General features: G+C 41.3%; 1 protein-coding gene across 1 annotated transcript in view; it reads right to left on the reverse strand.

Moving 5' to 3' along the window:
* Positions 1–247: 247 nt before the first annotated feature.
* Positions 248–12,541, reverse strand: part of LOC140596733 (IQ motif and ubiquitin-like domain-containing protein) — a 136,933-nt gene continuing 124,639 nt past the window's right edge. The window contains exon 14 of the mRNA XM_072745230.1: positions 248–1,715. Within this exon, the coding sequence (XP_072601331.1) occupies positions 1,575–1,715 (141 nt within the window). The 3' untranslated portion in view covers positions 248–1,574. The remainder of the gene's footprint in view (positions 1,716–12,541) is intronic.

The following is a 12,541-nucleotide window of genomic DNA, read 5'->3' on the forward strand; positions in this document are numbered from 1 at the left end:
AACAGTCTAGAAGTGAAATAACATAATGATTTTATTCATAAATGTTTGGTACTTGTTATCAAGAACAACACATTAAAGAGGCATGCACATTTCACATTCAACTGTCTGGATGAAGGTTATCAGGCCGCATGTAACTGCTTTCTAAAGCGTTCCTTCGCGGCTCTTGTGTTCCTTGTGCGAGTTTTACTGAGAGTCTTGGTTACAATAATGATCCTGAAGTCAAAAGAACTAAGAAACAGACATCATCCTCCAGTCATGCACTTCATCATATTTAGAGCTGAATAAATGCTCATTTCTGGGAAACGAACTAGGGGTGGTGGAAGGGGAGGTGGGCCGGGGGTGGGGGTGACTGGGTGATGGGCACTGAGGGGGGCACTTGATGGGATGAGCACTGGGTGTTATGCTATATATTGGCAAAATGAACACCAATAAAAAATAAATTTATAAAAAAAATAAGAACAGGCAATGAATAGTCAAAAGGGAATGTTTTTAGTTGACTTTAGCAACGACTGCCAGTATCCGCTAGTGTATTTAATGAAAGGAATTAATGTTCTTCAGTAGAAGAGCTATCATGTTAATATACTTGTTGAATTAGTTAAGGGGCATGAATCAAGCATGTGATCTCTAAAATTTTCAATTCCAAATATTTGAAGACATAACTTCAATGATAAATAAGGTAAATCATTTTTTATAATGGTTTATTTATACACATTTTCCATTTTTTCAGTTCCAGCTGAATTGAAAGTGAAAGTGTTTATTGCCACCTTCCAGTTCTAAGTCATATCTCCTATTAGTCCTTAAATTACCTCCAATTAGGTATGAGCATATGTGTGGTGATTCTTAGAAGTCAAGTTGAACAGGCTAAATATTTGAAGTCAGTATGTCCTTAGAACGGAGAACAAATATTTTATGTGAGAACATCAAATCAGAAATTAAGGAACAATTTGCAGGATGAAAAAATATCTTGTTAATCCATGACTCCTTTAACCTGCCTGAGAATCCAGATTTTTCACTCAGTATAATAAAAAAAACAAAACACTAGTGACTGGAATACCATAAAGCCATCTGATTTTTTGTGTGTATGTTCTCAAAGTCTAAGTCATAAAGCTACATCAAATTAGCAGATATATATATGAACAGTGTCATTCAAGGGAAGTCACAAGACTATACCTTTAGATATCTATTTCCTAAAAAAAGATCCCAAAGTTTTGCCTTTTTAATCTGTCCAGAAATCCCTTCTAATGGAGGAACAAATAGGAATGCTAACACCATTAAACATGGTACCTGGAACAGGTAATTTTTATGTCCTTAGTTTCTTGTACATATTTGATGCTCAGGTATTTTTGTTGCTGGTAACAGAGCAATTGGACAAGTTATGTCCTGCAGGGCGCTGAGATGACAGAAGGTAGATGCTGTTGGGTTAGAAAGGGCTTCTAAGAGATGGGCCGGGAGGAGCATTTGAGGAGGAAGCCTGAGAGCACACGGCCAGGAGATGTCCAGAACAGAAAGACACATCCTAATTTCCCCTGCTGCCAACTCTGCTGGTGGTCTCCTGTTTTGTGATATTCTCTCAGTTAGTAATAACTTCCTCTGACTGACACTGTAGGTTCTTTGCACCTTTTCATACTTTTATGTTTGAGGATGTTAGCAGCTTCCAGTTGCTTTCTTGTCTTAATTCTGAAGACCTTTATTCCCAAGCACAATCGGGGACCACACTAAGAAGTAGAAAGTCAAAAAATAAAAATTTTAAAAAAATGTAAAAAAAAAAGAAGTAGAAACTTACAGTATTACCAGTAATGAGCAAAGTATTAGTTACTTACCTTGATATTACTTACCTTGTAATGTCAATGAAATAAGAAATAACATCAAGAAGAAAGGAACAGCCCGTTGTCTTCTATTTCCAAGCTAAGTATGTATTCTTTCCTCATTCATTCTGAACATGGTTCATTTGAGACAAAGCGATACAATTCTACCCCGTAACTACTACCATTTTTGTGGTGCAATAGTCTTTTGAAAATTTCTCTGATGATTCCCATAATTGCTCTTTTCATATTAAGGTTCTCTGGTGCTAAGTATTTGATAAACACGGCATCAAAGCTTTTATTATTTTTGGTGAGGAAGTGGGAAAACAGTTGGAGATTAACCAGTCTCAAACTCGAAGGTAGACCCTAAAGGAAGCATGGCCTTCGTAAGGGTATTTTTGCAATGGAATCTGTAATATACATTTCATTCTAGCCATAGCGAGTGTCTTCTGTACTTAGTAGCCTTCTTTTGGGTGAGGGTTGGCAGTTTGTTAGCTGGTTATACAGAAGCTAATCTGACTGTTGATTCTAACTCCTTGATAGATTTTATTTACAATATTCCATGTGCGTCCTGTATAGTAAAGGAAATAAAATTCTGGAAAAAAGGCTGTGTGTGTGTGTGTGTGTGTGTGTGTGTGTGTGTGTGTGTGTGTAATGGGCATATGTACGAGGGGGCACCTATTCATGCATATACTGTAAAATATGAATTTTTAATGAGCATATCCCAAGAAAGTGAATACTAACCTACAGATGGCATCTAAACATGGATTCCTAGCATGCTTCCTAGGTCCATTACTGTTTAAATCCTAGAAGTAGGAAGCCTTTGCTTGTATAGTATCGCTTCCGGTTAGGCTTCAGGTATTCGAGACCACCTGAAGTTCTAAGAGCTAAACTTCAGAGACACATTAGAACTTTGAGTGTTCTGAGATTTAACATGAGCAATTTCCTTGCTCTTTCAGCTGGCTGGCAAATCATTTACTCCAGTGGGAAAATTTTTCTTTTAAAAATGCTCTTTCACAAAAAAAAAAAAAAAAAAAAATCTCAAAATGGAGTTGAAATAGAAGCGCTGTGTACTTGCTCCAGATACAAACCTACCGAAATAGAAAAGTGGTCGGTTTTTTAACTTACGCCCCAGTGGGAAAATGGGGGGAATGAGTTGAAAGTAGGGAAAATAGATCTAAAGTTCTTTCCACTAAATAAAGGAACAGAAGAAATTACCAGACGAAGAGAGTTAAACTTTATTAGTGGAAGCGTATAAATACACGTTCTGTGCCAAAAGACCGGGAGGGCAAAGTAGCACTGTCCTGGAGCAGGATGTCCCTCCTTGTCCACCCCCAAGCCCAGGGCTCAGCAGCAGGACAGCGCCCTGGGGTCTGACAGTCCTGGGTCTGGGTTACAGGCATCCAGTGACACCCGCGTGTATCCCTTACACAGGATGGAGATTTTTAGAACCAAAATCCTAACCAGAAGGACACGTTCCATAAACAAGAGGGAGCCAAACCGAACCCAGAGCTAGAAAGGAAAAGTTAGTGTCGGGCAGCCTGGGTGGCCCGGTGGTTGAGCGTGGCCTTCAGCCCAGGCCATGACCCCGGGGTCCTGGGATCGAGTCCCACACTGGGCTCCCTGCATGGAGCCTGCTTCTCCCTCTGCCTGTGTCTCTGCCTCTCTCTCTGTGTCTCTTATGAATAAATAAATAAAATCTTAAAAAAAAAAAAAAAGGAAAAGTTAGTGTCTATTTTACTTTTCATCCTGTCAACCTAAATAATGATATAAACAGAGGCAAACTCCAAGTCGTCAAAAAAGAGAAGTTTCTTGGGGAACAGAATAGGATTTGGAATTTGAGACATACCGACTGTAGCGAGCCACAGGCCGGTTCTTGGGGTTTTGGTGCACGCTGTGTTCACAGGCAGGAACGCAAGACAGGAGAGCTCAGAGTTTATAATATTAAAATTTTCTTAAACGATAAAGAATTGATTAATGGTTCCCTCAAATCAGTCTCAGAAACAGTTTGAAATTTTCTTACAGTTTCCAGAGGCAGAGGCAACACTGACCCAGGTCAAGTCAGTCTGGAAAACAGACTAAATTAAGCTTTGTTTGTTGGATGAAACTGGTTTTATCTGCTCCAGAGTTTTCCTAGGCCGGTTTCCATTTGTTTTTCATTTTAACCATTCTGTTAGGTCACACACCTCCATGACTCTGTATAGAGTGTCGCAGGTTGCCCCAGTCCTGGGTCGGTGATACCACGGTCCTTCCTCGGCTCGTCGACCGTCACTGGCGTCTCAGGCCCAAGGACCATCTCCGGCGTCCTGAGGCCCAAGCTGTTGTGTGGTGACGCTCAGAGAGGCCGGGCCTGGGCCGGACCCTGTGTCCACAGATGCGCTGGCTCTGGTGGCGTCACTGGCCATCAGGACGGTGGGCACCCGGGGACCATTTCCAGGAGGCCTCCCTTCCAGGTCCGTGGAGGGGCCGCCGGGCCTCACCTGGGCCATCAACAGCATCATCCGTTACCCAAACCCTCCGAACTCCTCCAGATGACCTGCCTGACCTACAGCAAGCAAAGGACCCAGGAGCACTGACCCCTCGGTGCATGCAAACAGATTTTAAAATGCTGCCACTGAAGTTTTAAATTTTGAAATTTAAAAAACAAACAGAAACAAAAATTTTAAAAAAAAACTTTGAAATGTAATAGAAACATTATTGCCAGTGTCACGCAGTTCTCAGGAGTTAAACGTGACCTTAAATTCTCGGCATTTAAGTCCACTTTATGTAATATCTTCATGCCTAATAAAATGAGGGATAATCCAATATTACAGCCTAATTTATGTGACTGTCTGTGCTATTGTTAATAAGAGAAAAACCGCCTCTAGGAGTCCAGACTGAAGCGTTCCCAAAATTGAGAAGGAAACAAAGAAAAGGAAAATACAATAGGACAATTCATTATGTTGGTTATTGCAGCGAAATGCTGCTGGTTTGTGACTCCTCGATCACAGGCGAAGGATGTGACACCGCCAGAAATCACCCTTCTGCGGAGCCGACCGTCACCGATGAGGTTTCATCACTTAGATGCTCGTCCGAAGTGGTGATTTAGAGCCGCTGCTCCCGGCCCTGGCTGCCCCGGAATGATAATCACGAATTAAGGGGTGAGCAGATGCCTGGAAATAAAAGTTTGCCCTGGGCTGCCAGGAGCCCGAGGACAAGGCCAACGGTCCCCGTAAGGCCGTGGCAGTTTCCGCGCAGGATCGTCGATGCGGCCCCAGCCTACCAATCTGCTAATAAGCATCGCCGGATATCGGCCAGGACGGACGCTTATGGGCGATCTTAGGAAAAGAAACTGTCTGAGACATAATCCTTTTTTTCGCTTTTCTTTCTATGGGCCTGTGCCTACTCTGCATACCTCAAAGCCGCGACTCAAAATTAATTCACCATAAAGAGAGAAACAGGCTGGTAAAGATTGTATTTATAAGCTCACAGCAAGAAATCTGTACCTAAAATGGGATTTATTCTTTCTTATTACTGTTGGAGTGGACACTTAATTTTTCTCCCTAAAATGAAATGAAACTTTTAGAAAATTTATGGCTGCTGAGAGGACAGTTTCTCACGTGCCAGGCTATGTTGGCCAAGTGGAGAATAAATCATCAAAGCAATCTGACTAGTACCACAATGCTGTTCATGCAAAATAATATTTAACTTTCTGCCCACATAAAGCACGTGTAGGACAAGCAAGTCTCATGGATAAGTTCACCGCATTCTGTGAAATAATTCCCTGGCATCACGGACGATTAGCATTCTTCCTCCTTCCTTCGTGCTTAGCCTTTACGTACTTCCCTCGTTCCTCGTCCTCTCGCCACTGCTACTTCTCTAAAAATAAAAATGTCTTTATTATGGCACCGGAAGGTTGGCTTGGCTACCCTCCCGCTCTCAGATGTCTCCCTTCCCCATTTCCCCTCTGTCACTGGGATGGACGCTGCCTCCTTGAAAGCCCCTCTGGGTGGGGAGACCAGGGTCACAGCCACAGCCTCCGTCTTCCCGCCCTGTCGATAGGACACCCCCCCGTGGTGTCGTTCACTTAGATGACACCAATGATGACTCATACCCCTTTACAAATATGCTTACATTCTTTCTACGAATACCCTTTCTGCTTGAATGCATACTGAGACTTTTTTATCCAAACAAATTGAACCTTATCTAACAATTACATCGCTTAAAAGCTTTGAGATGAAGGATTGTCTCTGTCGTTTTGTGCCTCCGAATAAATGCTGCACCGCTGATTGGGGAAAGGGATCTCTGGTTAATGAATTACGAGTCCACATTATAATAATAATAAAAAAAAACCCTAAACACCCTTATGATGTAAAAACAAAAACCGTAGTACAGTATTTCTGAGCGCTTCCACGCACCGGACTGCATTCGCCCTTGGACCCTGTGGCCGCAGGACAGCTGGTGCCACCGCTGGGCCTCGGGGCCTCGGGCCTCCGATCTATTCCGTTTGCTCCCCATGACCTCACGACACACCAGTCTACTTTGAGGGACGTGACTTGATCATCGGAGAGGCAGATCCTGCGTCCACATCCAGTGTGCACCAGGCCTCTTCTACTCTCTCTTCATTCCTGCTTCTCTCACCAGCAACTGCTCCGGGTCCGGGGCTCAGACTCTAATCACACGCCTGAAACCTACGGCTGCTGCTTCCTCTGTGCCGCTTAAGCCTCTGGTTGCAAAGCTTGCAGGTGTCAGGAAAGACGAGACTGCCACCTTAGTGGCAGATCCTGCTAAAAAATTATTTGCTGATTCACTTTCTGTTTAATCCAAGGGACTTTTCCTGAGGCATCTGGGCGGCGACTCTGAGGGTGAGGAAGCGCTGCTATTAGGGGAAAAGTCTAACTGAGCACCTAATAGCTGCCCTTTGGAAGAAAAATGACACATGTTTTTATTTTAGGAATTCAACTTATCACGGGATAGTCATGTGAAAATGAAATCAAGTTAATCATCTCTCTCTATGAAAATGTGCTCCTGTTCATACTAGTTAAACATTAGGACTTACTAAAATCAATTTTCTAAACTGCCTACCTCAGAGAATTATAGCAGACGGGGAAAGTATATAGGAACCATTCCGAGGTGAAGCTGTGCAGAGGGAAACAGGGTCCTCGTGCTCACAGGAGGTGCGTGGATCATTTGAGGGAATTTCCATCATCAATCTGATTCTTCATATTCATTGTCTACAAGGCTCAGAGAGGCAGTGATGATTCCGAGGGTTCAAATCAATCAAGAGAGGCACAAGGTGTTGTTTTCCTCAGTGGAACCCTGAACCCTTAACACTGCAGACCTCGTCTTATTAATCTTCACATCGCCGGAGTCCAGGAGAGAACTCAGCTGCTCAACTTATGTTTGTTGAGCTGAAACAAAGTGGGAACTAAATGAGTTACCCAAAAGTGCTTTTTTTAAGCATGGAATTATATATATGATATTTTAGAATACCTATATATAATTATATATAATACCTATTGTATAATACCTATATATAATCATATATGTGATATTATAGTTTAGAGTACCTAATTCTTTTTTTTAAGATTTAGCCATTTGAAAAAAAAAATATTTAGTCATTTGAGAGAGAGAGAGAGAGAAAGTGTGTGAACAGGGGGTGGGGGGAGAGGGTCAGAGGAAGAGAGAGAAAGGGAAAGAAAATCTCAAGTAGACTCCACATTGAACCCCGAGCAAAGCTAGATCTCACGACCCTGAGATCATGATCTGAGCTGAAACCGAGAGTCAGATGCTTAATCAACTGACCCACCCAGGTGCCCCTAGAATACGTAATTCTTTTTTTTTTTTTAGAATACATAATTCTTATTGTAACTTTATATGCATTTAGTTATATAATTTCTACAACTCTGGAATGTGCACTATTTTTATCCTCCACTTTATATTGGGAAAACTAAGGCACAGTGAATTTAAATAATCTTCCTAAAGTCACATAGCTAGTAATGGACTCAACCAGGATCTGAACCCAGGATTCTCTTGTTCCAGGGTCCATGTTCTTAATCACTGAGTACTACTTGCCCTTCATAAAGTCTCATAAGAGGATGCTTTCCTAAGGCATTGTATACTTGGTCATGCATACAGTTGTCATTTCCCTAATTAATTATGCTGCTATTTCTTGAACTTTTTCAGGAAGCATCTGAGGACTACTCACTTTGAATCTGATCCAGCAAACCCTTGAATATCCTGGTCTATTTATAGTTGAATAAGTACATCAAAAGAAAATCCTCACATCAGGGGAAAAGGTAACCACAGTGGGACTCTTCAGCGGGAGCACAGAAATATAGATTATGCTTGAGTTCTGGAGTTTCAGAGACAAAGGCATCATTCACGCACATATTTTATGACTAAAATCCCTTAAGAAAGGAAAAAGTAGGGGCAGTACCCAAACTAGAACCTAGATCAAAGCAAGGAACCCTGAGCTCTTTGGATAGAGCTTGAAGCATAGGGAAGGAAAGCATAGTTTTCTAGGGTCAGGCTTGGTGTGTGGTAACAGTCCAAACAATGTGTGGAGAAAGGACAATGGTGGCCAGCTCCGAAATTTCTGCCAAGTGTTAACATTACAGGAATCTTCTCCAATTTGGGCCTTTCATCTTCTCTGTTAGCAGATTGATTACAAATTTATCAGATTAGTCAGTTGGCATCTGTGGAATAACGTACAGAGTGGGAAGGCTTTAGAAGGAGGATGCAAGAAGGGATGGAAATGGTACAAGAATAATGGCTTTCAGATAGCAATGAGCCCAGTGGTGGAAGGCAGACTGCAGGGCTGAGCATGCCTGTGGAGACGGGGAAGCTGAAGGGACACCTGGCCATTATTTGTACTCGAAAGTGTGGGTTATGAAGGTATTTTTAGGGTAATGCACATAGTGAATAAAATCTCTTACTAGGTACAGAACAAGTAGCTATGCTCCTTGGGTCTTAGTTTTCTCATCTGTAGTGACTTCTGTGGCTCCTTCCAGCTCTAGCATGTAGAATCTACCACAGAGTCATCAGGGCCAAAGTCAGCTTGAATCGCTCAGCAGTCAAAACCAACCAACCAACCAAAGCAAACAAACATCTGCCAAGAGCTTACAGAGTCTGAGAAGTCTGAAGACCTAACCCAGCCACTCCCTGTCTCGTACCACCTTTGCCCTTCAATAACCCCGAAGGTGCCTGTTTTATCTTCAAAAGCTACCCAGAGTCAGGGTACCCTAAGTACTCAAAATCATAAAATTAAATTCAAAATCAGTGAAAATCTCAAAATCTTCTCAAGGAATTTAAGAAGGATATGAATGCTGACACTCACTATAGAGATCCCTTCAATTGCTAAAAACCCAACGTCACAAAATCCAGAAACAGCTCTCCACCGTACCTATTCTGCTTCGCTGAGGTTCAGCACTTGTCAAATAGGAAAACAAACACACCGAAAAATCATCTTACGAGTTTCCTAAGGGCACAAGTTGTCTGAAACCAAGTCCATCTTCTCTTCCAAGAGAGTGATAAATCTGAGATGAAAACAAGTCACATACGCAGAAGGAATGTAGAATCATTGTCAATTTGTTTACAAATATGTACTGTTTCTACACCATATGGTTTGAACAAAGGCATCAAAAAGTGAAAACAACAGCAGGTCTTGGGCAGAGCCGTCATGGAGACAGCTCAGTTCCCAGGTCTGCGCTGTTGTCCGTGAAACGTCCGCTCACAGCCTGTTTCATCACAGGAATTCTGTTTTAAAAATGCATTTACAGGGGTGCCTCGCTGGCTCGGTTGGTGGGGCATGCAGCTCTTGATCTCAGAATCCTGCATTCAAGCCCCATTTTGGATGAAGAGATTATAAATGAATAAACTTTTAAAAATTTGATAAATAAAAATGCGTTACAGAACTCACCTTTCTCTTTGCTCCTATGGCTGAATTAAATCCATGCTTTGCACCCCGGGCTAAAAATTAGAGGACCCTTTTCTGTTCCAGTGGTTCTTCCTTTCAAGGATATTATTTAGCCTGGTTCCTCCAATACTGTCAAGAACAGCAGATGGTAAGGGCGTACCAGATGCGCATGAACAGGCACGAGCTGTTTGTCTTCAGGTGCCACAGACTGCAACCACGATGCCTCTGCTCTTCCTCTTAGTGACCCCACCTCAGCCCCTCCACCTCTCCCTGCCTCCCAGCTGTTTGCAGCTGCCTGAGGTTAGGTCCCTTTTTGTTCTGTCCCCCTCCCCACTGCTACTGATGGTCCAGTATCTCCTTCCCTATCACACTGTAGTCCACACTCTTCTTTAAAAGATACCTATGTATTAAACATCTCACCTAAAATAATGAGTTAATGAATTCTAATGAAGGTACTGCTTTAAAAATATATATTTAGAGAGACAGCCTGAGATGGATAGTCGATATAAATTGCTTTTGGAATCAAAAGATATACACATTTAAGTGTATGTTTCATGATATAGTGACTTTCTTCTTTTGACTCTAAACTTTATAGTCTTCCCTTGTAAAATAACTATAATCATTAAGAGACTTACCGAGTGCTGACAATGCCAGCTATTGTGCAAAGCATTTATTTGCATGATCTCATTTTATCCTCACAACTGTCTTATGAGCTACGTACTACCCACTTCACTGTAACGTTAGACTGAGGCTTAGATTAGAAAATTCAACTAGATCTAGGGTACTGACCTACATTTTTCTGAATCCAGCACCAAAACTTACCTTACAAGGTTGTTAAAAGGATCAAATAAGATGGTGCATAAGGGCCCTCTGTGGGCCATGAAATGCTAGATAAATGTAAGGCACTGTCCCACCCAGGACATGAAATTTAAAAATCTAGAAAGTTTAAATACTGTGTCGAATTGGGAAGGAAGACAATGAAAGGGCAGAACGTAAGCCTACAGACTTCTTATTATGGAAGACTGAGATTCAGCATTCCAGGAGGGACAAAATATTGTACAAGAAATGCATATGCAAAATGCAGTTTGTGGCTCAGGTAAGAGAGAAAGAAGACTTTGGGGGAGGAAACTTAGGAATAGAAAAAGATACAGCAAGAAAACACTGAATTTACTAATCACTTACTTCTTCTTACTTCAGTTTTCTATGTCACTATCATGAGTTCCTCCCAGACTATCCAATATAATGAATAAACACCTCTTCATACTATTTTTGGGACTATCAAAGAAAAATTGCACTGGATAGGTTAAACATGGAAGGAAGACTTAATTTAAAACTATTACAGGGGAGCTTGAGTGGCTCAGTCATTTGGACATCCAACTCCTGATTTTTGTTCAGGTCTTGATCCCAGGGTCATGAGTTCAAGTCTTGCATTGGGGTCCATCTACCCTGGGTGTGGAGCCTACTTAGGGCTATTGCAGTAGGGGAGATAGGTTGAACTCAACTTCTCCAGAACAGAAAGTGGTGATTTTTAAGTACCACTTAAAAAAACTGATGGGAAAAACTGATGGACATTAGCTGAGAGAGTGATCATTATGACCAGGACACCTGTTAACTGGCACCTAACAAAGTTAGGCTCCTACTCTTCCACGGACACCAGGAGACAGGTGCTCTAACTTACTTGATGACTACATTTCAAAGGTCCCAAGTCATTGAGAAAGATGTTCCTGGACTGTACAACTGGCAAATCTAGGGGGCAGAGAAAGAATTTACAATGGCAAGTTTTCTAAAGTAAATGCTCTAAGAAAAGGTATGTAAGGGGCCCGTAGTAAGGAAAACTGTCTAGACTTTAGTCAAGCTGACTGAAATGTTAAGGCCATCTTAGTCACTATTAGGCACACCAGATAATTAAGTCTCTTTTTTTTTTTTAGACACTCATCCTGGGAACGTCTCTCCTCTTCATTCAATCCAGGCTCCCTAGGCCTACACTCCCTTCTAGGCCTAACAGCATAGTTGTCAACCTGGGACTTTACCTTTTCCTCTTTCTCCTTACCTGGAGACACCAATTTAGTAAAATATGTTAATTTGGTAGCATACACATACGTCCTTCATTAACAACTAAGATATAACACAAACAAATAAGTTTTTGAGACTTGTCTGAAAGTGTGGTCTCCTAGTGTTAATCTTGACAAATCACTTGGACGGGTATAGAATTCTAAGTTAAAAATCATTTTTCCTCATAATTTTGAAGATATCTTTTCCACTGTCATCTAATTTCCAATGTTGCTATTGAGAAGTCTAATGCCACTTCGCCCTCAGTTCCTTGAATATCAACTTGTTCGACCTCTAAAGGCTTTTAGCAAATTCCTGTTATCCCTGGTGGTGTGAAATTGTGTTCATTTCATTGGACTCTTAATGATCCTTTCCCTCTGAAGTCCTACATTCTTCAGTGATTCAGACGTTATTGGATAAATTCTTTGAAAATGTTCTCCCTTCTATTTTTCTTTGTTCACCCTTTTGGGAACTCTTATGAGTCAGATGTTAGAGATCATGGATTTAGCATCCAATGTCCTCTCCTCTTTTAAACTTCTTTGCCTTTTTGTTCTACTTCCTCAATTATTTCCTGACTTTATAATTCTTTTATTGATTTATTTTACTATATTTTTCATTTCTGAAAGCTTGGTGTTTGCTGTTTCTGCTGCTGTTTAAAAATATTCTGGCTTTTGTTTTATGAATGAAATATAATCAATTCTCTGAGAACGCGGACTTAAATATACTTAAATATACTGTTTTTTCTTTTGTCCTCTGGAGTTTCTGATTTTTGACTAATTATATGGTTGGTTTG

The sequence above is a fragment of the Vulpes vulpes genome, unplaced genomic scaffold (genome assembly GCF_048418805.1).
Source record: "Vulpes vulpes isolate BD-2025 unplaced genomic scaffold, VulVul3 u000000703, whole genome shotgun sequence".
Lineage (NCBI taxonomy): Eukaryota > Metazoa > Chordata > Mammalia > Carnivora > Canidae > Vulpes > Vulpes vulpes.